Genomic DNA, 27,665 nt, shown 5'->3' with positions numbered 1-27,665 from the left:
TATCGTACTTAAAACTGATGACATTAATCCATTTCACGATATCATCCAATATTTGCTGATATATTTAATTCACTTCATGATAACAGTAAAGAATGAATTATATCGTCAATTGGATTACTAATATCACGAACTGGAGTCACTGAGTTTGAATAACCCAATCCGATAGGTCATCTCTTATACGCTAGCATAGAATAATTATCTTTTATAACCCGGAAACCCCACGGGGCTACGTATTGTAATTAATATATTTATTTCCTGAATGTTTCACTTTGATTTCTTTGATAACTCTAAGGACAGTTGCCCGTATATCTACATATATATTTTCTGTTGGAAATTACACAGCAACAGATAACTTCAAATATGTTGTTTGGATAGTAGCATACACTGTTACATCACTTCCACAAAATGGCTGCGCCCTTGGAGGACGACGAGGACCCGGTCTCCGAAAACTTTTACTCACTTTTGAATGTATCTACAGATGTAAGATTAATTTCATTTTTTTTAATTACAGGCAACGTAAAGGTTTGAAAATGATTGCTCAAAATCTGAAATCTTATGTGATGTATAAAACATCTGATGTAATGACAAGATGAGGCACGATTTTTGTTTGAAAACAGATGCAATCGGTTTCTTGATTCTCAAAGTTTATCTTAGCAACTTGTTTTACGTTCCTTCCGAAATATGTGCTGTTTTGATTCACGTGTAAAGCATCACCGGCAGCAGCTGGTATTTAGGGCCCATGGTCTCTGGTACGTATATTGCAACCTTACTAGGTTTCTCAATCAGCTGTTCGTTTTGAATCCTTATCATGGTTATGTAAAGATAGAACAATTTCAAAACGAGTCTTATTATAGCTAGTGCATATCCATATATCTATATATGTTATACAGCTATAAAGACCAGGAATTATGTCTATATTCAAATGATGACAACTCAGACAAGAGATGTCAGGGATAGCAGTAGAGTTACCTACCCTTGATTTTAACAGCTTGAGGGTATTTGTTAACTGCAGGTACAGAATCATGCTATTCTTAGCATCTTGGATTTTGGGGTTGGTGCATGTGTTCCACCTTTTGATGAGTTTTTATGTTGTTATTTTACTAAGGGGATTAGAATCTTCTTTAAAATAAACGTCAGTTTTATCTATGTTTCTATCTCTAGATAATGAAAAATATGCAAACCATGCCTGTCTTAAAGGTTCCTATCTTGGTCTAACCATTTGTTTAATTAGGTGTTAGAGTTATCCATCTTTATGTGGAAAGAAGTTAAATGAATGTTCCAATATCATATCAATTCTTGTCTTCCATGGAGAAAAGTTTTTTTGAGTCAACTGAAGAAAAAGTTATTCAAACTGAAAAAAGGTAACACCAAGCATCACCATATGAAAGTTTCCTGTATTTGGTGTTACCTTGTTACCTGTTACCAGAATCATGACAAAATGTCTTTGGTGTTACTTAATATGTCCTTGGTGTAACTTAATATGTCCTTGGTGTTACCACAAGTCAGCAATTATTAACTTAGAATGGGCAATGGCTAAACATGTCGTGTGACATTGACATTACTCTTTGATCATATTAACACTTAAACTTGTACTGTTATTAGAACACTCTAACTTAGAGTTAGATGAAGCTAAATGTCTTTGGTGTTACTTAATATGTCCTTGGTGTTACCGGGGCAGTCTGGTAGCCTAGTGGTTAAAGCGTTCACTAGTCACGCCGAAAACCCAGGTTTGATCCCCAACATGGGTACAATGTGTGAAGCCCATTTCTGGTGTCCCCCGCCGTGATATTGCTGGAATACTGCTAAAAGCGGCATAAAACCATACTCACTCACTCACTCACTTGGTGTTACCACACAAGTCAGCAAATAAAAACTTTGAAGATAGTGTTAGCGGGTAAAACATGTCTTTTGCCATTATAATTACAACTCTAAACTACTATTAACACTTAAACTTATGAAAACACTCTGACTTAGGTCCCTGTGTAATCACTAAATGTCTTTGGTGTTACCACAGGTCAGCAGTATTAACTTCAAAGAAAACGTTGTGAGGCAAAAATGTCTAATGTCATTGCAAATATGCATCACCAACTATATTTCCTACTGATAGATTATTGTGACATGAAAGAAAAGTCATTATGAGTAATGGTGTAACCGTTTTGTGTTTGGTGCTACCAGAGGAAATTCTAAAAATGATTCAGATAAATACACATTGCACAGCATGATTTTCAACAAGTACAAAGAACATGTTCAATAAATAAAGAATATTGAAATTATATCGATCGTTTAGTATTTATTTTTTATTTCTGCAAAAGATCAGTAACTATAATGGTTACACCAAGGACAATTAATTTCTACCTTTTCTCTGATATATTTAAAATATGACAAAATTATGTTTCTTTGTGTTGGCATAATTTACCCAGCTATTTGTTAAGTTTAGAGCTTTCTTCTTGACCAAAAGGGGTACAAATTTTTATAATGTCCTTTAACCAAGCTGTGGTCAAACATGTCAACAGCTGAGATGTAGGCGTCTCCTTTGTTTTCCTCTGGTTAGAAGTTATAACATGTTCAGTCCCACACCCTGGCCCAGTGCTGACTTAGCAACAGGACCAAAAGGGGTACAAATTTTGATAATGTCCTTTAACCAAGCTGTGGTCAAACACGCTTTTTCTGAAATCTGAACAAACTAATGCAAGTATTATTGGGCACTTTACATATTGTTTTGCACAATTATATACACATGCTACTACAACTGTGACAGTGAGCTGCGTGACAATATAGCTTTATACATCAAAGTGACTGTATCGCTAGCTCTCACATAGTAGCAGCACATGTTTTGCATAATTATATAGATATGGTACTACAACTGCGATGGTGAGGTGCACGACAATATATATTTGTACATCAAAGTGAGCTTCGATGGCTGCACGTGGAGCCGTGCAATCAATGTAAACATAGGATAACTACACATATGGAAATAGTTTTTCACGATTTAGGATATTTCACAATGAAAGTTAACCATTCATAAGTTTATCGAGATGTGGACTTGTCAAAAATGAAACAGATGAAGAACATATGAATCTTGAATAGACTGTAAGATGTGATGAATCGTCACATGGCGCTGGCCTGTGGCAGTGGTACCATACTGGCGGCATCATACTTTGATGGGAGGTGGTTTAGTAAAACGTGCAGGGAATATGACCACTATGTCAGATGGTCTTGTTTTTGTAGACAATACAGTGCAGTCTATTTTGATATCAATGTTAGGTTTGTGCTTTGTGTTATGGAACACTGAATACGCTAGTGTTCACTCAAATGAATGGTGTATTTTGTATTATACAGTCAAGTCTCGTAAATCCGACTCTCATTATTCTGACAATCGGTTTTATCCGACACTAATGATAGGAACCGATTAAATCAGTTCTATTTAGACCCGTTAATTCGACAGTCTCGCACTCCGACACACCTAATTTGCAGTCTCGTTTATCCGACACAGTGATCATCGTACGTACACAGCCCATGTTTTGATGCGAGACGAGTCTTAAGCTCTGCGGTACCAGTTTCAAACTTGCAACTTCCATTCCACACTATGTTTTTTTGAAGTATTTTGAATCAGTCGTACAGTCCGTAACAGTTGTTTTGTGTTAGGCTTTATATGTTGCATGATTAGAAAACATATTCCAGTAACAATGTAACATAACAATATGAATATTTCATTTTTATTTCTTTTTTTACGTGTTTATATTGCTATCTATCGGGTAGTTGTCCGATTTTCGATCGATTTTCGATTTACTTAATGTCGTTTATCAGACATACTCGTTAATCCGCCATAATCATATGCAACCGTGTTTATATTGTTATCTATCGTGTAGTTGTCCGATTTTCGATCGATTTTCGATTTACTTAATATCGTTTATCCGACATACTCGTTAATCCGCCATAATCATATGCAACCGACCATGTCGGATTAACGGGACTTGACTGTATTTTCCGTAAGATGTTCTGACAGGTGGTACAGTGAAGTCCATTGTGACATATTTACTGTCACAATAGTTAAATGAATAACAGGTTATGTTATGCAAGGGTACTGTAGACAAAAATAAAAGAAGCTTATATTTATTGCTCTTCACCTTCCAAGTTATAGATGAACCAGACATAAGCGTCATTTGAAAACAGGTTTTTTCAGACAAACTGCAAACCTACAAACTGATTTGGAAAGAAAAAAAAAATATCCTACGTACCTGCCATATTTGTTTTTTTCGACACTCATATTTTTGTGAGATGTGTGTGAGTGGGGTGAGGCGTGGGGTGGCACTTGTATCAAAAGGATTAGTTGATTTTTTTAATGGTAGCAATAATAATCATGATAATTGATTATGCATGTATGTAGTGCATCTTGTCCAGAAACAACTTTCTGATCAAAAGCTCTTGGAAGGTCCTGACTAGGTTCAGTTGAGGGTGCGGTCGGGTAGCCTGGCGGTTAAGGTGTTCGCTCGTCACGCTGAAGACCCAGGTTCGAATCCCAATATGGGTACAATGTGTGAAGCCCATTTCTGGTGTCCCTCACGTGATATTGCTGGAATTGGAATATTGCTAAAAGCGCGTAAAACCATGGGGGGCGGGGGGGGGGGGGGGGGGGGGGGTGCATGCCCCCAGACCCCCATAGAGTTTTCCTCTTTTCTGGGTCAACACATCCCTGCAATTAAGTAGTCGCAGACTTGCGGACAAGCGGAATTTCAAAGGCTGTAATTATGCTGCGACCATGTGGAAATTGTTACTTTCATTGCAGGCATCAACAGATGAAATCAACTATGCCTTCCGCCGACTAAGCAAGACCTACCACCCAGACAAACACACAGACCCAGTGAAGAAGAAAAAGGCGGAAGTTATATTCAATAAACTTAAACGTGCAAATGAAGGTTTGTTCCCATGTTATGTAGAGATGGTGGTGGTTGTCGTTAGGTTCTGCTTTGCATGGGGATTCTGGGTTAGAATAGGTCCCCAGCAACTTCTGCTTGTCTCCATTTGGGGATTCGGGGTTAGAATAGGTCCCCAGCAACTTCTGCTTGTCTCCATTTGGGGATTTCGGGGTTAAAATAGGTCCCCAGCAACTTGTGCTTGTCTCCCCTTGAGAATCTGGGCTAGAATTGGTCCCCATCAACATGTGCTTGTCTCCCCTTGGGGATTCTGGGTTAGAATAGGTCCCCATCAACTTGTGCTTGTCTCCCCTTGGGGATTCTGGTTTAGAATAGGTCCCCAGCAACTTGTGCTTGTCTCCCCTTGGGTATTCTGGTTTAGAATAGGTCCCCATCAACTTGTGCTTGTCTCCCCTTGGGTATTCTGGTTTAGAATAGGTCCCCAGCAACTTGTGCTTGTCTCCCCTTGGGTATTCTGGTTTAGAATAGGTCCCCATCAACTTGTGCTTGTCTCCCCTTGGGGATTCTGTGTTAGAATTGGTCCCCATCAACTTGTGCTCGTCTCCCTGTGGGGATTCTGGGTTAGAATAGGTCTCCATCAACTTGTGCTTGTCTCCCCTTGGGTATTCTGGTTTAGAATAGGTCCCCATCAACTTGTGCTTGTCTCCCCTTGGGGATTCTGGGTTAGAATAGGTCCCCATCAACTTGTGCTTGTCTCCCCTTGGGGATTCTGGGTTAGTATGCCGAGAGTAGCACCACATCTTTACACAGGTTGATTTAACTGCTGGCCCATTGGCCTGTGGCCAGTTAAAATTATACAGGGCTTGCTGAAATGTAAAGTAGATGGTCTGTCTGGCTAGTCAAAATTTCACCCCTTCTCCGTGTATGTTTAATTATTTTGATTGGATCATCTCGGTAAAATGACAACTGGCTGCAATTTTGTAATGTTGGGTACAACTACTTCTTTATTTGCTCACAAATCGCCATGAAATGAAGCAGATGGAAGCCAAGATTTAATCTCAGAGAGCAGGAAAAAAATCATTTTATGGGTCAGTTCTAAATTTCAGAGCCCTGCTTGGTGGCATTGCGACCTCAGGTTCTGCTACTTCGCACCTCCGTCTCTTACTTGTAGGTGGTAGTTGGAGGTGAGGTGAAATGGGGTTTAACGTCGCGTCCAAGATTATTGCACTTATATAGCGACGTGCATGCACGTGTGTGTGTGTGTGTGTGTGGCTGCTTGTACTAGTCCGGACTGATGCTGATTTATAGTGCTAGCTCACCGAGATACCATGCCGCAGTTTAACATGAATACCCCACTCAGACACAGTATACTGACTCCGAGCCGACCAGTCCTTGTTTTAGCCCCTAATGCTGAGCGCCTGACAGGGTAACAACAAGTACCATCTTTTAACGTCTTTTGGTATGACGCGGCCAGGGATCGAACCCCGGACCTTCCTCACTCCTGCTGGACGCTCTACCATTAGACCACGGAGACGGTCGGTGGTAGTTTGAAGAAAGGCCAGTTACTTTTTAAAGGAGCATCCCTGCTGGCTACATACAAATTTGTTGATAAATCTACCCCTGTTTACATTCAACATGTTCATTGGTTTGTGTGTAGAACACAGATATCACCATGTGCCTCTCTCTGTGTCCCCCAGTTCTGAAAGACCGACACAAGAGGACAATCTATGACATGTATGGAGAGAAAGGTCTTGAGACAGAAGGTTTGGAGGTGAGATAGTTGTGTCTTTAACTTATAAGCAAACACAAATTACTGTGTTTGTGTTTCTTGTGTGTCAAATTGAGAATAGCGCAACAATGGAGTTCAGAATTAATTGTTGCATACATTACAATGATTTTGATTAGGAATTATTTTCTTTTAAATTGAAAAGAAAATTGTATGTGACAGTCAGACAACCCAACCTTGGCTATTGTTAATATTGTGAAAAAGGAGAAAAGATCCCACATCAAAACTGCTTTAACAAATGTGGTGATAGTTTTCATGAATGTTTGTAACCATGGTTACCCAATGATTATCGAGATCGTACTGTCCTCTCACAAACAACATACACAGCCAATAAACAGCCAATAAACAGCAATGCATTAACTAGCCCCATGAGGATTCTAGGCTTGAATTAGTGTCGGGCATCCTGTGTTTATTGTACAAGTTGACTTAATGGATTGATAACTTGGTCGAGAGCATGTCAACATACCCTGAATGTGTTAACTGTTGGTCACAGAGCTCCAGATAACTTTTTGAGCAATTGAGTTTTTACTCTGGGTTTCTATTTTAATTAGGTTATTGCATTTTTAATTGGGTAGCCAATATAATTTTTCACTCATCTATTCATCACACTTTTGGGTTTTCCAAAAAGAGTGAACATTTTAAGATTTAAAAAAACATGAAATAATGGTTTTTATGTATATAACCATAATAACTGTTCTAAATATATAGGCTTGATTGGAAAGTACTTTAGCTAGTAACTGTGTTTCAGAACTTAGCTCCATTGTACGCATGCTGAAAAATCTTCAGTGGGTATTTACGCGTATGTTATACATTTGAGTTTTTCATTTAATGCATGCGTTTCTGTACGCAAGTTAATTGAAAGTAATTAGGTTTTGAATATTTTTGAGGGGTATTTTATGCCAATCTGCAGCTTATCTGTAGCTCTGCAGTCATTATATCAATCACTGGATTGTCTGGTCAAGATTTGATGATTTACAGGCTAACATAAAAAACAAAGACATTCAGCTCACTTTGAATGTACCTGCTGAGAAACAGTGTGCTATGGCTTTGTTTTTATTGTCCTTATGGGGGCGGTCGGGTAGCCTAGTGGTTAAAGTGTTGGCTCGTCATGCCGAAGACTCGGGTTCGATTCCCGACATGGGTACAATGTGTGAGGCCGTGATATTGCTGGAATATTGCTAAAAGCTACATAAAACCATACTCACTCACTCACTCACTTATGTCCTTATGAACTGAATTTGAATGTCATTGGGGTTTGTTATTCGTATAATTGAATTGATCCAATTTCTGATTTGCCAACCAGGTTATATCGCGGACCAAGTCTCCAGCTGAGATTATTGCGGAGTATGAGCGTCTCCAGCGGGAGAGAGAGGAGAGACGACTTCAACAGAGAACAAACCCCAGGGTGAGTGTCAATACCCCTCCATACATCCTTGCTGTTCATATAACCATCCCATTCATACATTCTTGCTGTTCATATAACCATCCCATTCATACATTCTTGCTGTTCATATAACCATCCCATTCATACATTCTTGCAGTTCATTTAACCATCCCATCCATATTTTCTTGCTGTTCATATAACCATCCCATCCATATTTTCTTGCTGTTCATATAACCATCCCCTCCATACATTCTTGCTGTTCATATAACCATCCCATTCATACATTCTTGCTGTTCATATAACCATCCCATCCATATTTTCTTGCTGTTCATATAACCATCCCCTCCATACATCCTTGCTGTTCATATAACCACCCCGTCCATACATCCTTGCTGTTCATATAACCACCCCATTTATACATCCTTGCTATTCATATAACCACCCCATCCATACATCCTTGCTATTCATATAACCACCCCATCCATACATCCGTGCTATTCATATAACCACCCCATCTATACATTCTTGCTGTTCATATAACCACCCCATCCATACATCCTTGCTATTCATATAACCATCCCATCCATACATCCTTGCTATTCATATAACCACCCCATCCATACATCCGTGCTATTCATATAACCACCCCATCTATACATTCTTGCTGTTCATATAACCACCCCATCCATACATCCTTGCTATTCATATAACCATCCCATCCATACATCCTTGCTATTCATATAACCACCCCATCCATACATCCTTGCTATTCATATAACCACCCCATCTACACATTCTTGCTGTTCATATAACCATCCCATCCATACATCCTTGCTGTTCATATAACCACCCCATTCATACATCCTTGCTATTCATATAACCACCCCATCCATACATCCTTGCTATTCATATAACCACCCCATCTATACATCCTTGCTGTTCATATAACCATCCCATCCATACATCCTTGCTATTCATATAACCATCCCATCCATACATCCTTGCTATTCATATAACCACCCCATCCATACATCCTTGCTGTTCATATAACCACCCCATCCATACATCCTTGCAGTTCATATAACCACCCCATTCATACAACCTCCCATCCTTCTATCCATATGACCTTCTATTGATTTGACCTTCTATCCATATGACCTCCCATCCATATGACTTTCCATCCATACAACCTTCCGATATTTGATTCCAGATTGCTGACATTGCCAATATCTTGTTTCTTATGCTTCCAGGGAAACGTGACTGTGGGAATCAATGCTACTGATCTGTTTGACAGTTATGGCAGCTATGACTCAGACCCTGACTATGGGTATGTATAGGAAATAATTCTGCATGATTTCCACTGGCTTGAGAATGTGTGGGTAGTCAAGTAGTCACTAGTCAGACCCTGACTGTGGGTATGTATAGGAAATAATTCTGCATAATTTCCACTGGTTTGAGTATGTGTGGGTAGTCAAGTAGTCACTAGTCAGACCCTGACTATGGGTATGTATAGGAAATAATTCTGCATGATTTCCACTGGTTTGAGTATGTGTGGGTAGTCAAGTAGTCACTAGTCAGATCCTGACTGTGGGTATGTATAGGAAATAATTCTGCAGGATTTCCACTGGCTTGAGTATGTGTGGGTAGTCAAGTAGTCACTAGTCAGACCCTGACTGTGGGTATGTATAGGACATAATTCTGCAGGATTTCCACTGGTTTGAGTATGTATGGGTAGTCAAGTAGTCACTAGTCAGACCCTGACTGTGGGTATGTATAGGACATAATTCTGCAGGATTTCCACTGGTTTGAGTATGTATGGGTAGTCAAGTAGTCACTAGTCAGACCCTGACTGTGGATATGTATAGGAAATAATTCTGCAGGATTTCCACTGGTTTGAGTATGTGTGGGTAGTCAAGTAGTCACTAGTCAGACCCTGACTATGGATATGTATAGGAAATAATTCTGCAAGATTTCCACTGGTTTGAGTATGTGTGGGTAGTCAAGTAGTCACTAGTCAGACCCTGACTATGGGTATGTAGTCACTAGTCAGACCCTGACTATGGATATGTATAGGAAATAATTCTGCAGGATTTCCACTGGTTTGAGTATGTGTGGGTAGTCAGGTCGTCACTCGTCAGATCCAAGACCTAAATTTAAATTCTCACATGGGTACAATGTGTAATGCCCGTTGTTGTCTTTGGAATTGATTTGATACTGCTGGAAAATGGCTGAAAGAAGCCATTCTGTATATAAATTTTGTCCATGTGAGATGACTGCATCATCATCTTTCTCATCATTCTAAGCCAAGGTATCCTCTTTCTTCTAGAGTGGTCTACACTTGTCAAAAGTGGTGACTCTGCAATACTGGGCAGAATGAGCATTTATACTCCCATGTTATATTCCCTGTAGACAGAGCACTACGGTAGATATACTCCATGTTATATTCCCTGTAGACAGAGCACTACGGTAGATATACTCCATGTTATATTCCCTGTAGACAGAGCACTACAGTAGATATACTCCATGTTATATTCCCTGTAGACAGAGCACTATGGTAGATATACTCCATGTTATATTCCCTTCAGACAGAGCACTACAGTAAATATACTCCCATGTTATATTCCCTGTAGACAGCACTACAGAAGATATACTCCATGTTATATTCCCTGTAGACAGAGCACTGTGGTAGATATATTCCATGTTATATTCCCTGTAGACAGAGCACTAAGGTAGATATACTCCATGTTATATTCCCTGTAGACAGAGCACTAAGGTAGATATACTTAATGTTATATTCCCTGTAGACAGAGCACTATGGCAGACATACTCCATGTTATATTCCCTGTAGACAGAGCACTGTGGTAGATATACTCAATGTTATATTCCCTGTAGACAGAGCACTGTGGTAGATATACTCTATGTTATATTCCCTGTAGACAGCACTACAGAAGATATACTCCATGTTATATTCCCTGTAGACAGAGCACTGTGGTAGATATACTCCATGTTATATTCCCTGTAGACAGAGCACTAAGGTAGATATACTCCATGTTATATTCCCTGTAGACAGAGCACTAAGGTAGATATACTCAATGTTATATTCCCTGTAGACAGAGCACTATGGCAGACATACTCCATGTTATATTCCCTGTAGACAGAGCACTGTGGTAGATATACTCCATGTTATATTCCCTGTAGACAGAGCACTGTGGTAGATATACTCAATGTTATATTCCCTGTAGACAGAGCACTATGGTAGATATACTCCCATGTTATATTCCCTGTAGACAGAGCACTATGGTAGATATACTCCATGTTATATTCCCTGTAGACAGAGCACTACGGTAAATATGCTCCATGTTATATTCCCTTCAAGCAGAGGACTGTTGCAGACATACTCCATGTTATATTCCCTGTAGACAGAGCACTGTGGTAGATATACTCAATGTTATATTCCCTGTAGACAGAGCACTTTGGTAGATATACTCCATGTTATATTCCCTGTAGACAGAGCACTATGGTAGATATACTCCATGTTATATTCCCTGTAGACAGAGCACTGTGGTAGATATACTCCATGTTATATTCCCTGTAGACAGAGCACTACGGTAGATATACTCCATTTTATATTCCCTTCAGACAGAGCACGATGGTGGAAATGAGCAGTATGAGTATCTCCCAGTCTGTGGAGTGTCCGCTGACAGTGAAAGATACCGCCATCATCTCGGGGAATCTCTCAACACAGAATGGAACCGGGACAGGAGCGTTTCTAGCTTCATGGCGGAGACTGACATCAGACAAAGGATGGATGGAGGCAAGTAGCTCAATCAGTGTCGTCATTTGCCCTCATTAGAACTATTTATCACATGGGTGGTACACTGAGATACTTTCCAGATAAAACGGGTAATATAGGATTATATGCTTGAATTATATAACTGGTACTGGGCTATTGTTTTTCCTGTAATCTAGGTGAAACCATGCCCACTATGATATGTCATTCAGAAAATTAACATTTACAAGTTTCCATTGTATTCATTTCTATTGTGTACAGTTTTGTAAAATGGATGTTGTGTATTCTCTGATGGAGATGGCAATATTTTGAAATGTGAATGTTATTTCAGGTCGAGACTGTGTTTGGAAATGGGCTTGGGGGAAGTATTAAAGGATTTCGCCAGTTGACCCGAAGATGGTAAGATACCAGGATGTTTATGGTCATATTTCCTAATGTAACTGTTGATCCCTGGCAACAAGAGATTTTACTTGAGAACATACTGTCTACAAGTTGGGTTAAGGATGTCTACTAGTCATGCTAGCAGGACATTGTGTTTTGTTGGACTGCTCTACATGGCTGTATGGTAAACTGTGATGTTTGTGTGATACTAAATAAGTGTACTTTGCATTACCTCGTGCTATAGAAAGCACAGAGATTCGGTATTTGACCTTGACCTACAAATCTAAGGGTCCAATAAATAATGACAAAGGTTCTTAGAGGATATATGAGGATCTTGTAAAGTAATGAGTGAGTGAGTATGGCTTTACGCCGCTTTTAGCAATATTCCAGCAATTATCACGGCGGGGGACACCAGAAATGGGCTTCACACATTGTACCCATGTCGGGAATCGAACCCAGGTCTTCGGCGTGACGAGCGAACGCTTTAACCACTAAGCTACCCGACCGCCCCTGTAAAGTAATGAAATGGTGTAGACAGATAGAACAATCTATTATATCATATACAGGTTGCTGCCTTGCATCATACTTTCAAAAGTCATTCTCTGGGATCCAAAGCTTCTCTGGAATTCAATGGTTTTATCTTATCTTTCAGTTACGGCACCTGTGCGGCATCTCTACAGGGGACGTCGCGAACACTCCGGCCAGTTCTCTCATCAAGTAAGTCAGGCTCCCTGTGCAGCAGAGAGGAATCTGGCCATCGGAACTGAAAAAGCTTCTAAGCTGAAAATATTTATAATCAGCATTGATGACACATTTTAGCCTTGCTTCCATACTGCACAAAAACGATGTTGAAGAACACCTAATTCTTATCTTATCTGATTTTCAATAAGTTTTGCACGTTTTTAGCTCTGCAGATTCTATATCATACCTCAACCTTCAAAGTTAATGGTACAACAATTCCTTTTTTCGGGGTGATTGGCTAGCCTAGTGGTTAATGTGTTCGCTCATCATGCCAAAGACCTGGGTTTGATTCCTGACATGGGTACAATGTGTGAAGCCCATTTCTGGAGTCCCCTGCTGTTATATTGCTGGAATATTGCTAAAAGCAGTGTAAAACCATACTCACTCACTCACTCACTCACTATTCCTTTTTTCAGCAATAGCATATCAGTTCGACCGGCATCTCCAAGGTCGTATGACATGGAACATGGGCTTCCAGTCGTCCATGACGACCGCCATGGTGTATGACTCTCAACAGTATCATAGCGCACTGGTGTTGATGGTGGGTTGTAACTTGATTCATTAGTGATGAAAAATAGTATCTGAACTAATTAACTGTACATTAGCAAAATAATTACATTTCATGACAAGACTGATTTTTACTTGTCTCTGGAACTAAGAAGAGTTATCTCCCCTTGTCAAATTATCAGGCAGAAGATACATACTAAATACAACGTTCAAATTTACGTATCAATAGCATTTCTTTCAACATTTGGCAGGACTCAAAATTGCGACTAAAACGGTGGCCAATGCAACCTAAATTTCAATTTGTCTTCTGTCTAAAATGCAAAGGTAGCCAAATGAGTACCTTCAAAAATATCTTGAAGCGACTAAATTCTATTGCTACACATATGTAGACACAAAAATAAACACGTCTGCTACTAATTGTACTTGCAAATAATTCCTCCTGAAGTCAACAATGGACCGAAATGCATAAATATTAATGTAATTAGTATTTTATTTTAGTTGATAGTTTATTGGATACCTATATAATCTAGTAACATAAATTGCATCATTGTTGAGTCACAAATAACAAAACTCAAGTACAGCATGTACAGTTTCCAAGACTAGTGCTATGACTTGTACATATAATAGTTATTTGATAAAAGATAATTTCAAATGCTTTTGGCTACCTACAATATTGGCTTGACTTCTTGATGTTTTAGTCTGTTTTCAGTCGTACAATTGGGTATCTCATACCTCTAGTCGCACGTTAAAAGGAAGCTAGAAGCTGGAATGTAAACAATAAACTTGTTTCCGTCCGGTTGCGCACGCACCTCCCGATGACATGCCACAAATCTCTCAGCGCGCCTCTGAGCTGGTCGCTCGAGAAGGACTTTCGCGATAGACTGCTAGTTTGTATTCTACTAGTCCGTATCGTGTGTCTACAGTTGTTGTTCTAATACAGTAATAATACTATGTCTTACCTGTAGACTCCTGGAATGTAATCATTGGTAATCCATTGTTTGGGTTCAACACGTGTTTCACTTGATTATACACGTGGCAACATGTCGGGCATTTGTGCCTCGTGTCAAGGACAACTGTCTAAAGTAGATCCTCACAAGTATTGTCCTTCCTGCATAAATAAGGACAGGCTTTCAACGTGTTCGTGGAATAAACGTTGTTAAGAATGTGAGCATTTGTCTTCTATCAACTTTAACTTGAATCTTCGTGCGTTGGCGAAGCGGGCTACTGACCAGCGCTACAGGCAGAGGAGGTCATCGGGTGGATCCTTGGACTCTGCACCCCCTACATCTGGCCCTGGGGGTGGCGCGTCGACCACACCCAAGAAATCAGTTGAAAAAGACCCGCCTCAGTCAACTTATGTTTTTTGACAAGACACGGGACCGTTCGCCTGCTGATGATACTACCCGCACGACTGATCTTCGTCAATCGGTTGATCGAGAGCGTCACTCAGCCACCCCCGTTACGACGGGACCGGGTGGTGACGAGGACCACGAGGGGACTACGGTCCCCAGTCGGTCCGTCTCTCGTCCTACCAACGACGATAGGAACGTCGTGCGGGTCGACAGTGAACACAGATCCCTCTCTAGAAGTCGTTCCCGTTCACGGGACGACAGGTCGAGGGCCTCGTCGAGTGACAGTAAACGACACGAGGACGTTCGTCGCCTTTGAGGTCGTCGGGAGTTCGATTCGGACGATAACTACGATGGGGATCGTAGTACTTCTACAGTTAGAGATCGTAGCCCTCGTCCCCACGGGGACGTGCGACGCCTTCGAAGGGAGTTTTTGGGAGATCAGCGTCGTAGAGATAATGATCGATCGTGACCCTCGTCTCACTTTCATATCGACCCGGCTTTGATAGGCCAGATGACAGCGGCGGTACTCGCCTTGACAGCGTCGACCGAGAAGGGTTCGTCTACGTCGGAGGTCCATGGACCATCGTCCTGTACACCGGTTCCTTCATCTACGCCTACACAATCGACGTCGACGATGGATTGTGACGACAGCGTCGTAGAGATAATGATCGATCGTGACCCTCGTCTCACTTTCATATCGACCCGGCTTTGATAGGCCAGATGACGGCGGCGGTACTCGCCTTGACGGCGTCGACCGAGAAGGGTTCGTCTACGTCGGAGGTCCATGGACAATCGTCCTGTACACCGGTTCCTTCATCTACGCCTACACAATCGATGTTGACGATGGATTGTGACGACAGCGTCGTAGAGATAATGACCGATCGACACCCTCGTCTCACTTTCATATCGCCCCAGCTTTGATAGCCCAGATCACGACGGCGGTACTCACCTCCAGGGCGTCGACCAAGAAGGATTCGACTACGTCAGAGGTCCATGGACCATCGACCAATACACCAGTACCTTCATCTACATCTACACAATCGACGTCGACGATGGATTGTGACGACAGCCTGGCTATGGCTTGGCTATCTCACTTTTCTGCCTGAGTTATCAAAAGATGATGACAAACCGACGTGTGCTGGCTTAAAGGTTGGAGATACGCCGCAGTCTCTTCAGTCTTCTCCTCCCAATGTCTTCAGAGCCATGGTTCACGATATGGACCAGAACTTGCCTCTGCTCTGCCGGGGCAGAGTTTCAGCAAACCACCTGTTCGATCGCGTTACCCGATCTATGGCATGCCGTTTTCGTCACCCATGAGTAGGGACTTGGATTGGGGGCTACTCTTCAAGAAACCAGCGCCCTCCAAGATTCTTGTAGTAGACAGGCATTGGGGTTCCATGGACACTTCTGTTCGTCTCCAGCTACAACCGCTTGCTATGCTGTCGACAACGAGCCGGCGGGGGAGGTAATGAGGTCCCTTTTCCCCGCCGTCACCGTCGTCGGAGCCTACTACCTTTAGACGAGCTACCGGTAGGGGGAAGACTTCATCACACGGATCATGAAGACGGTCGTAATATGGCTCCGTCGGCAGGCGATCAGGGTCGCCTTCTACCTAGACGAGCCGTCTCCTACGGGCGACAGGCTCACTAAAATACCGGAATTGCAGAAAATTCTACGTGCCTTCATGGTTGAAGATGAGTCACATTAATTCCGCCTGCCGGCCTGGGACCTCGATATCGTTCTGCGCTACCTGTCTAGTTAGACTTACGAGCCTCTCGATCAGGTCGCCTTCGACATTGTCTCCGACTAGAAGTACTGCTCGTATTTTTTAGTTACCTTGTATACTGCGAGTTGCTCTGTAACTAAATTATGCGCCGACCACACTTCGATCGCATTTCATCTGTCGTGTACAGTTGTCATGTCGCATCGATAATTTGTTGTGTGTCGAAGAGCATTAACCATGCTATTTTTCGTTACCTTGGATACGACGAGTCGTTCTGAACCACTTTATATACCGTCCACACTTCGATCGCAATTCAACTGTCGTGTGCAGTTGTCCTGTCGCTTCGATAGTTACTTGTGGGTCGAAGAGCATTAAACATGCTGTTTTAGTTACCTTGTATACTGCGAGTTGCTCTGTAACTAAATTATGCGCCGACCACACTTCGATCGCAATTCATCTGACGTGTGCAGTTGTCATGTCGCATCGATAATTTGTTGTGTGTCGAAGAGCATTAACCATGCTATTTTTCGTTACCTTGGATACGACGAGTCGTTCTGAACCACTTTATATACCGTCCACACTTCGATCGCAATTCAACTGTCGTGTGCAGTTGTCCTGTCGCTTCGATAGTTACTTGTGGGTCGAAGAGCATTAAACATGCTGTTTTAGTTACCTTGTATACTGCGAGTTGCTCTGTAACTAAACTATATGTCGACCGCTTCGATCGCCGTTCAACTGACGCGTGCAGTTGTCCTGTCGCATCGATAATTAGTAGTGTGTCGAAGAGCATTAAACATGCTGTTTTAGTTACCTTGCCTACGACGAGTCGTTCTGTAACTACATTATAAGCCGACCACGTTTCGATCGCACCTCAACTGACGTGTGCAGTTGTCCTGTCGCATCGATACTTACTTGTGGGTCGAAGAGCATTAAACATGCAGTTTTAGTTACCTTGGATACGATGAGTCGTTCTGAAACTAAATTATATGCCGTCCACACTTCGATTGCAATTCAACTGTCGTGTGCAGTTGCCTTGTCGCATCGATACTTACTTGTGGGTCGAAGAGCATTAAACATGCTGTTTTAGTTACCTTGTATACTGCGAGTTGCTCTGTAACTAAACTATATGTCGACCGCTTCGATCGCCGTTCAACTGACGCGTGCAGTTGTCCTGTCGCATCGATAATTAGTTGTGTGTCGATGAGCATTAACCATGCTGTTTTAGTTACCTTGCCTACGACGAGTCGTTCTGTAACTACATTATAAGCCGACCACGTTTCGATCGCACCTCAACTGACGTGTGCAGTTGTCCTGTTGCATCGATACTTACTTGTGGGTCGAAGAGCATTAAACATGCAGTTTTAGTTACCTTGGATACGATGAGTCGTTCTGAAACTAAATTATATGCCGTCCACACTTCGATTGCAATTCAACTGTCGTGTGCAGTTGCCTTGTCGCATCGATACTTACTTGTGGGTCGAAGAGCATTAAAGATGCTGTTTAGTTACCTTGTATACTGCGAGTTGCTCTGTAACTAAACTATACGTCGACCACTTCGATCGCCGTTCAACTGACGCGTGCAGTTGTCCTGTCGCATCGATAATTAGTTGTGTGTCGATGAGCATTAACCATGTTGTGCGTTCGTGATAAACAATTTGTCTCGTCCGTGCATCTGGTCGAATGTTCTATTGTCACTACGGGGGTGAGGAACTTGGTACATTCGACGTGCAAGAGGTCACTTCCGGATTACTTTCCAGACCCTCCTTCCAGTGTTCCGTCGAATTCTACCCAATTGTACGACTGAAAACAGACTAAAACATGGGTTTTTCAGATTAAAAACGATGTTTTATTGGTCTGTTTTCAGTCGTACGTTCCCACCCAGCCATCCCCACTGGGAAGTAATCCAGTCCAGTCCTGCTTGATGGCTTATTCTTCGAGATTTGTGGCATGTCATCGGGAGGTGCGTGCGCAACCGGACGGAAACAAGTTTATTGTTTACATTCCAGCTTCTAGCTTCCTTTTAACGTGCGACTAGAGGTATGAGATACCCAATTGTACGACTGAAAACAGACCAATAAAACATCGTTTTTAATCTGAAAAACCCATTTTTACCACTGGCATACTTGTAGCCATATGGCTACTTGGTAAAAATTTAAACTTTGAGGCCTGCATGGTTGAATCACAAGAGAGATATGAACTTCATAGCAGACACAATTTATGGATAGCAACTCCTATAATATACTATTAAAGCCGTGTTTCTGTATAGATCCGTATACTGTTGCCAAGCAAGACATGGAGCTAATATACTAAGTATATCAAGGAATTTATTATCCAAAAATTGTGTCTACTTTTTCTTTCATCAAATTCCAAGAAATGCTAAAAAAAGGATGAACTTTGTAACATTGTGTTAGGTGACTCAATGAAATAGACATTATTTGACAAGGTGAGCCAGTAATGCTATACTTTAGGCCATGTTAAGATTTGTTTTGCTGAAAAGAATTACCAAGAGGAAGATACTATAGATGATGTTGGTTTGATAACATGAGGTTCTTGTCTTGTGTGTAGATGGGCATGAGGAAGGCGTGGCACGTTCAGGCCAGCGTGACGAGGAAGTTCCAGGAGCACGAGGCCAAACTCAGAGTTGCTGTAAAGTAAGTACACTCACTCACTCACTCACTCACTCACTCACTCACTCACTCACGCAAGCACGCACGCACGCACGCACTCACTCACTCACTCACTCACTCACTCACTCACTCACTCAGTATATTTGGTCTCAATCCTAAAATGTTCAGTTGTGTTGCTGCTGAACTATTTATGTGTCATTTGTTGCATTAAAGTAAAAAAAACACTCATAGCATCCTCTAGCCTTGTGGTTAGATCGTTCGCTTGTGAGGCCGAAGCCCCGGGTTCAATTTCCCACATGGATACAATGTGTGAAGCCCATATTGCTGGAATATTGCTTAAAGCAACATAAAACCATACTCACTCACTCACTCACTCACTCACTCACTCACTCACTCACTCACTCACTCACTCACTCACTCACTCACTCACTCACTCACTCACTCACTCACTCACCCACCCACCCACCCACCCACCCACTCACTCACTCACTCACAAAGAGATTAATTTGGCATTGGATCGTGGGGAAAAGTCATTTGATTTAAGTTAAACTCCACAATTTCCTAGTCCTTCTGTCATGTCTATGTCTATTGCTTGTCATAATGGATGAGGGTGGTTGGTAGCCTTGTGGTTAAAGCGTTCACTTGCCACACCGAAGACCCGGGTTTCGATTCCCCACATGGGTACAATTTGTGAATCCCATTTCTGGTGTCCCCTGCTGTGATATTGCTGGAATATTGCCAAAAGGCGTAGAACCATACTCACTCACTCACTCACTTACTCATAACGGGGGACTTAATAAGATGGGCTCTGTGACAGGACTGATTGTGTTTCGTGTTGTCATGATGTTTGCACGGAGTTTCCTCATCCAAAATTATTTAGAGGCCACCATGATACAGATGGAATATTGTAGACTGCAGAGTTAGACAATATTCACATATTTGTAGCCCTGTTGTTATTTTGAATCTCAAATTCGTTCATTTCAGAATTGGTTCCCATGGTTACCTACTAGAGTATGGTTTTGAGAAGAAGATCACCCAGTTCAGCTTCTTGGGCGCCACCATGGGGATCAGCCTCCCCCATGGCATCCACCTCCGAGTCAAGTCAGTACACACTTTCTTCTGAAGAGCCGGGGTAGAATAGGTCTTCAGCAACCCATGCTTGTCGTAAGAGGCGACTAACGGGATCGGGTGGTCAGGCTCGCTGACTTGGGTGATGCATGTCATTGATCCCAATTGCGTGGATCGATGCTCATGATGTCAATCACTGGATTGTCTGGCCCAGACTCGATTATTTACAGACTGCCGTCATATAGCTGGAATATTGCTGAGTGCGGCGTTAAACAACAAACAAACTAACAACTGTAGAAATTCCATGGGAAATCTGGTTGAATAGGTTCCCAGCAACCTATGCTTGTTATATGGGGTGGCACAATGGACCAGGTGGTCAGCCTCCCTGGCCTGCTTGACTACATGCCCACTGGATTATCGTTTCTGGATGTCGGTTCTCGAGCATGTCTTGAAAACTGTTCAATATTTCTTCACCAAACTTAGATAGGTCTTGTGGTGAACCGGTGTCTTTTGATAGTTTGGGATTTTATGAAAAAAACAATTTGAGTTTGCATGGCAACAAGTTTGACTTAGCCTGGAAATAGTGGTAGTGTTCATTTCCGTGCAGATCTTGAAAACTGTACCTTCTCCAAACTTGCCACATAGATGCGTCTGGTGGTGAATTGGTGCCTTTTGGTTGTTTGAGATTTTCGGAAAATATATTTTTCGAGTTTGCATGGCAACAACTTTGACTTAGGATGGAAATGGCAGTCGTGTTTGTCTCCAGAGCAGATCTTGAAAACGGTACAATAATGCTTTTTGATAGTTTCCATGGCAACAAGTTACAGAAATAACTAGTAGACATATTCACAACCACCGTTTACCTTTGCAGTGGATATCAGTTACTTTAGTCCTTTGCTGCCCATTTGTTGTTCCCGAATTGTTTCCAGGAACATATAAGGGCGGTCGGGTAGCCTTGTGGTTAAAGCGTTCGCTTGTCACGCCGAAGACCCGGGTTCGATTCCCGACATGGGCACAATGTGTGAAGCCCATTTCTGGTGTCCCCCGCCGTGATATTGCTGGAATATTGCTAAAAGCGGCGTAAAACCATACTCACTCTTTCCAGGAACATATGAAATGAATGATATTACTTGAAGGCGTCTTGGGAGTCCATTTAAATTCAGAACAATGAGAGTGTTACTCTGAAATTAATTTGACAGGAATATCTTGTTAAAAGGTTGCAGAATTAAACCCTTTTAAATAATTAAGGTGGAACTGATGTCTTGGTTATTTGGTACATCACGTAAAGGTGGAAAATAATCTTGTTTGCAGATTGTTCCGTGGTACTCAGACATTCTTGTTCCCAGTCCACCTCTCCGAGACATTGTCCCCAGCGGCAGTATTCTATGGAACAGTCCTTCCTGTGATTGCCTTCTTCGTTGTCCGCAACCTCATCGTCAACCCCTTCCTGAGACAGCAGAAAGAAAAGTAAGTTGACACTCTAGTCCTCGCCACATGAAATAGAAAAACGAAATATCACGATGATCAATTAATAATTGCTGTATGTGTGCTTATAGAATAAAGTGAAAACAAGCCATTCCACCAAAATGGAATTTTACTTACAATAATGAAAAAAATTGCAAAGTACGCCTTTCAAGAAATGTCAACTTTCGTAGCGATAAACATCATCATTGAGTTTTGATCACGTGGTTACAATCTGGGTGAGAATCGATAGTTGGGTGACTGCAAGCGGTTATATTTAGTGGTGACCTTTGTCAGTAGCGCATTAAATATTACATCTGCACATGTATTTTTTCTTCAGCTGGTAAAGTACGTACACTGCCCATACTGCTAAATAGTTGCTCGCTGACCTTGCAGTTGTAGAGGTTTGATGTGGTTGTGTAGACTGAGGAAGTTAGAGAGGTTTGATGTGGTTGTGTAGACTGAGGGAGTTAGAGAGGTTTGATGCGCTTGTGTAGACTGAGGAAGTGAGAGAGGTTTGATGCGCTTGTGTAGACTGACGAAGTTAGAGAGGTTTGATGCGGTTGTGTTTCAGGGAGCTAGAGAAGACGAGAAAGGAACACTCCGAGAAACTGGCTCAGAGGAAAACAGAGGCTGAGGCTGCCGTGAGTAGACAGGCAGGGCTTGGGTGGGCTTCTCAGTTGTGGCAGAAATATCTGGCAGGGGTTCCATACCCTGACGTACCTCAATAACGATCCATGTGTTTCAGCACCATGTGCATTCTTGTGGATTCACCAGAGCTGACCTGTGTCACTTTGGGGTTTCCTTCCCCCATGCTCTCACATCCTGTGATAAAACTTGAGAAGTAAAGATGGGATGAGCTCATTTCATTTTGGCTCAGCCGTAGTATCAGTTACCCTTTGCCCTTTCTCTAGGTAATTTACTTAAACCTTTTTAATGTTCAGCATATCCCCATGTGTTGTGTAGGTGGAGCTGATGAAGGAGACAGTGGAGAGGAGTCTGGAGGCGGAGGAGAAGAAGGGGGGTCTGGTCATCATCAAGGGGCTGTACGGCAAGCTCATCACTGACGATGATGGGTACGTTACACTCGGAGGGGGATCAGGAGGATCTGGCTTGAATTGCCATGTCAGAACTTAAATGTCAACCTTATTCTGGGTCAGGAGATTTCTTGGGTAGTTGTTTAGGAGATAAGCAAGATTTTTTTTTTTATTATGATTTGATATGTGTTTGCTGACAATTGACAATTGATATTGTCTTTGGCCATATCTTGTATCAATGGCTTAATCAGTCATTATACCTCTAATGATGTAGCTGTCATATCTGTTACAAGCACCACCCACTCACTGACCGTATCTGTTACAAGCTCCACCCACTCTCTGATTGTATCCGTTACAAGCTCCACCCACTAGCTGACTGTATCTGTTACAAGCACCACCCACTCACTGACTGTATCTGTTACAAGCACCACACACTCACTGACTGTATCTTTTACAAGCACCACCCACTCACTGACTGTATCTGTTACAAGCTCCACCCACTCACTGACTGAATCTGGCCCAAGCTCCACCCACTCACTGACCATCTGTTACAAGCTCCACCCACTCACTGACCATCTGTTACAAGCTCCACCCACTCACTGGCTGAATCTGGCCCAAGCTCCACCCACTCACTGACCATCTGTTACAAGCACCACCCACTAGCTGACTGTATCTGTTACAAGCACCACCCACTCACTGACTGTATCTGTTACAAGCTCCACCCACTCACTGACTGAATCTGGCCCAAGCTCCACCCACTCACTGATCATCTGTTACAAGCTCCACCCACTCACTGATCATCTGTTACAAGCACCACCCACTCACTGACTGTATCTGTTACAAGCACCACCCACTCACTGACTGTATCTGTTACAAGCACCACCCACTCACTGACTGTATCTGTTACAAGCACCACCCACTAGCTGACTGTATCTGTTACAAGCACCACCCACTCACTGACTGTATCTGTTACAAGCTCCACCCACTCACTGACTGTATCTGTTACAAGCTCCACCCACTCAGTGACTATCTGTTACAAGCTCCACCCACTTATTGACTGTATCTGTTACAATCTCCACCCACTCAATGACTATCTGTTACAAGCTCCACCCACTCAATGACTATCTGTTACAAATCCACAGGGGCATGGGGTAGCCTAATAGTTAAAGTGTCCGCTCATCACGCTGAAGTCCCGAGTTCGATTCCCGACATGGGTACAATGTGTGAAGCCCATTTCTGGTGTCCCCCACTGTGATGATGCTGGAATATTGCTAAAAGCAGCGTAAAACCATACTCACTCTCACTACAAGGTCCACCCACTCACTAACGGTATCTTTTTCCAGGGAGCTGATTGACAGAGAGTGTTTAGATGTCAGCATCCCTCTCCAGGCTCTGGTCAAGGAGTCCAAATTGATCCTCCCGGAGAACACAACAAAGGTAGGCTTGACCTCTCTGTGTGGGTGGCCCTGAAAGAGTAATTGTCCATCACATGTTTGCCAGGTGAGGCAAACAAAATGAAGATTTGTTGGCCACAATGGCTGCTGAATATGAATATTTCATGAGCAGATTCAAGAAGAGCAAACTGTCGGTTGTTACTTGGCTAAATGAACACTCCAGCTCTCATCCACTGGTTTGTTTCCGCAATAAACTCCACACAACTCGACACAATCAGTCTGTGTCATAACTTATTGTTGGATACTATTGTGAAAGGATAAGGTATGCTTCATTATTACAATTAACATGTTTGTTTATTTGTTTGTTGTTTAATGCCGCACTCAGCAATATTCCAGCTATATGACGGCGGTTTGTAAATAATCGAGTCTGGACCAGACAATCCAGTGATTGACATCATGAACATTGATCCAAACAATTGGGATCAATGACATGCATTAACCAAGTCAGCCAGCCTGACCACCTGATCCCGTTAGTCGCCTCTTACGACAAGCATCGTCGCCTTTTGCATCTGGTATGGGTTGCTGAAGACCTATTCTACGCCGGATCTTCATGGGTCCAATTAACATGTAACGACATTGATATATACATGAAGTGGAAAAAAAAAGCTTTGATAAAAAAAACCACTTGAACGTGTGAATATATATGGGGAAAAGCTCCCAAGTGCTAAATGACGAATATAGCGTTCGTTGACTTACCACTGTTTACATGTTACAGAGTGGCCTACCAGGGTTCTATGACCCGGTGATTGGGGAGACAAAGACACTGTTTATCAGATACAAGTTCCGACACCGGTTCCATCAAGTCACCCTCGCAGACACAGAACCAATCAGGCTTCCCCAGCAGAGTAAGTACCTCTCATGTCAAATTCAGGCTTGTCTGGTGGGGGGTCTGTCCCCTTGGTTTTGTGGGAGTGTTTTTCCCCTTGAAATGTTTGGAGTTATGGGCCCTTTGTGTGGCCATTGCAGAATTCCAGATAACTTTTTGAGCAATTGAGTTTTTACTCGAAGGTTTCTAGTTTAATTGGGTTTTTGGGTAACCAATATTTTTTCACTCATCTATTTATCACTCTTTTGAGTTTTTCCGAAAATGTGTAAGCATTTTGAGATTTAAAAAAAAAGAAATAATGTTTTAGATGTATATAACGGTTCTAAATATAGGCTTGACTCGGAAAGTAAATTAGCTCGTAATTGTGTTTCGGAAAGTAGCTCCGTTGTACGCATGCTGAAAAAGCTTCATTGGGTGTTGACGCGTGCTGTTTTCATATAATTGAGTTTTGCATTTAATGCATGTGTTTCTGTACGCAAGTTAATTGCAAGTAATTGGGTTTTGAATAGTTTTGGGCGGTATTTTACGCAAATACGCTGCTTATCTGTAGCTCTGCCATTGGTATGATGAGAGTTACGTGCCGTTTGTGTGGCCAATGGCATGATGAAAGCCCTTGGAGTGATTGGAGTAGTGGCCCTTGTAATGATAGGAGTTGTGTCCATTGGTGTGATTGGAGTTGTGTCCCTTGGTATGATGGGAGTTGTGTCCCTTGGTATGATGGGAGTTGTGTCCCTTGGTATGATGGGAGTTGTGTCCCTTGGTATGATGGGAGTTGTGTCCTTGGTATGATGGGAGTTGTGTCCCTTTGTTTGATGGTGATGTTCACCACAAGTACTGCCTGCTTGTCCAAATACTGTAATGGGAATCAGATGGTCAGGCTTTGCATCTTCATTGATTCTGTGTCATTGTACCCCATCAGCGTGAACCATCATTGTGCCATCCACCAGAGTCATTATTTACAGGCCGCCATGACATAGCAGGAATAGTGCTGACTGCGGCATGAAATAGCAGGAATAGTGCTGACTGCGGCATGAAATAGCAGGAATAGTGCTGACTGCGGCATGACATAGCAGGAATAGTGCTGACTGCGGCATGAAATAGCAGGAATAGTGCTGACTGCGGCATGAAATAGCAGGAATAGTTCTGACTGCGGCATCAAATAGCAAGCATCCATATTCAACTGAACAAAATGTAAAATGTTTTTCTTCCAGAGCATCTTATCAAGGACGAGCTTACATCATCATCTTCGAGATCTTGACACTCGGAAGCAGCATCATTTGTACAGAGTGTGACTGTGATGCCAGTGTATGAGTGAGTGTGAATGTCGACGGTTGTGTGATTGTGTAACCTGCTGTGATCTGCCAAGGTACTAACAGAGAACCCAGCTCACTCCTGCCAACCTGCATCGACCTCCCTCTTATTCCAGGCCGAGATCCTCCTTATCAGGATAAATAACTCTTTGGAGCACTTGACCAAATAACATAAGATACCCACAAATGAACGTTCTCTTGCTCGAAGGATATCCAAAACGGGAACTATACTCAAACTCAGATCAGGAATTGGTCTAGATAGTGCAAGGTGAGCTATATGTGAAACTGGGAACCTGCCGTGAGAGTCTAGTCTGTAAACATTAGTGTGTTAGTGGTTTTCTGCTGTAGTGGAGATAGGGAAGGGGGTGGTGTGGCAACATGGAAGGACAAACTTTTGGAACAATTATTTTCGGAGAAAATTCCAGGCCCCCACCCCTCTGAACATCATATGGTTGGTCTCTAAAGATACCAAGGATGTTAATCTGATTAACATTGAAATAACTCTTCTCTGGAACAAGAGGATGAGTGAAATGAGCAGAATATTGAGATACAGGAACTGAACTGTACAATGTTGTCATCTTGCTGGAAATAGAGTGTTTACAGTTAGGCCAGGCATTTTTTATGTTTAGGATTACAGATTTTTCAGCCCAAAGTCCAGGGTTGGAGGGAAAAAAAAGAAAAGCCAAATGCATTTTTTTTATAATGCAGAATGCCGCTGGCATACTCTATGAACATATTCTGTGCTCAAAAGACTGCCATTTGGAATGATAAAGCCCCTTGTAACAATACAAATTCTACCACTTACAACACGGACAATGACAATTGTCAAGGGAGACTATTCATGTTTAGCTTCGAGATCATAAAGATCGATTATGTATTTCTTTACTTGTTTACAACGGTAAATCCATATGTTGTTTTTTTAAAAGGTGATGATAACAAATAAAATAACTGACTACGTGGCTTTGGGCGGGGAAAATAAAATGGAAATCTGATTTCTTTTTTTTTTTACATTTTCTAAAAAATTAGAGTCGGCGGGTACGTAATCCGAAATATATAAAACGCCTGGCCTTATAAATGAATATTTGTGAAAAGCAAAGGTAGATCTAGACGAGGCCACCGAGATGTTTCGACTATATGTTCCTTTGATTGCATGTTTGTATGAATTGTCAGGCATTGAAACATCAGTTGGAGTTGAGGTAGAATTAAACCTACTGTAAACATGGTAAAATATTATTGAAAATGAATCAAATTTTTTAGTTCATTTTGTTGCCAAAATTTTTTGGTGAATGTTGTATGGTTATAGGTATTGTTAAACTATTTTTGTATTTAATTTTAAATCAAAAC

The 27,665-nt window shown here is 42.0% G+C and overlaps 1 protein-coding gene across 1 annotated transcript; it reads left to right on the top strand.

Annotated features, from left to right (window-relative positions):
• The first annotated feature begins 374 nt into the window (after nt 1-374).
• Nucleotides 375-26,988, top strand: LOC124137696 (dnaJ homolog subfamily C member 11-like). Its single transcript, XM_046504110.2, has 17 exons — nt 375-480; nt 4,787-4,916; nt 6,572-6,645; nt 7,964-8,065; nt 9,295-9,371; nt 11,684-11,858; nt 12,166-12,233; nt 12,868-12,932; nt 13,373-13,497; nt 19,104-19,189; nt 20,150-20,266; nt 21,545-21,700; nt 22,269-22,338; nt 22,661-22,770; nt 24,075-24,168; nt 24,901-25,030; nt 26,223-26,988. The coding sequence occupies exons 1-17, from the start codon at nt 406-408 to the stop codon at nt 26,267-26,269; spliced, it is 1,701 nt and encodes a 566-aa protein (XP_046360066.1). The 5' UTR covers nt 375-405; the 3' UTR covers nt 26,270-26,988.
• Nucleotides 26,989-27,665: the final 677 nt, after the last annotated feature.

The sequence above is a fragment of the Haliotis rufescens genome, unplaced genomic scaffold, assembly GCF_023055435.1.
Source record: "Haliotis rufescens isolate VD_foot unplaced genomic scaffold, xgHalRufe1.0.p SCAF_29, whole genome shotgun sequence".
Classification (NCBI taxonomy): Eukaryota; Metazoa; Mollusca; class Gastropoda; order Lepetellida; family Haliotidae; genus Haliotis; species Haliotis rufescens.
This window is presented reverse-complemented; position numbering and strand designations above follow the sequence as displayed.

What these genes read in the sequence shown, in the direction of transcription:
- LOC124137696 (XM_046504110.2), top strand. Translation starts at nt 406, where the DNA reads ATGGCTGCGCCCTTGGAGGACGACGAGGACCCGGTCTCCGAAAACTTT. An exon ending in AAACTCAGAGTTGCTGTAAA is followed by an intron (nt 19,190 to 20,149) that starts GTAAGTACACTC and finishes CGTTCATTTCAG; the next exon opens with AATTGGTTCCCATGGTTACC. An exon ending in CTCATCACTGACGATGATGG is followed by an intron (nt 22,771 to 24,074) that starts GTACGTTACACT and finishes ATCTTTTTCCAG; the next exon opens with GGAGCTGATTGACAGAGAGT.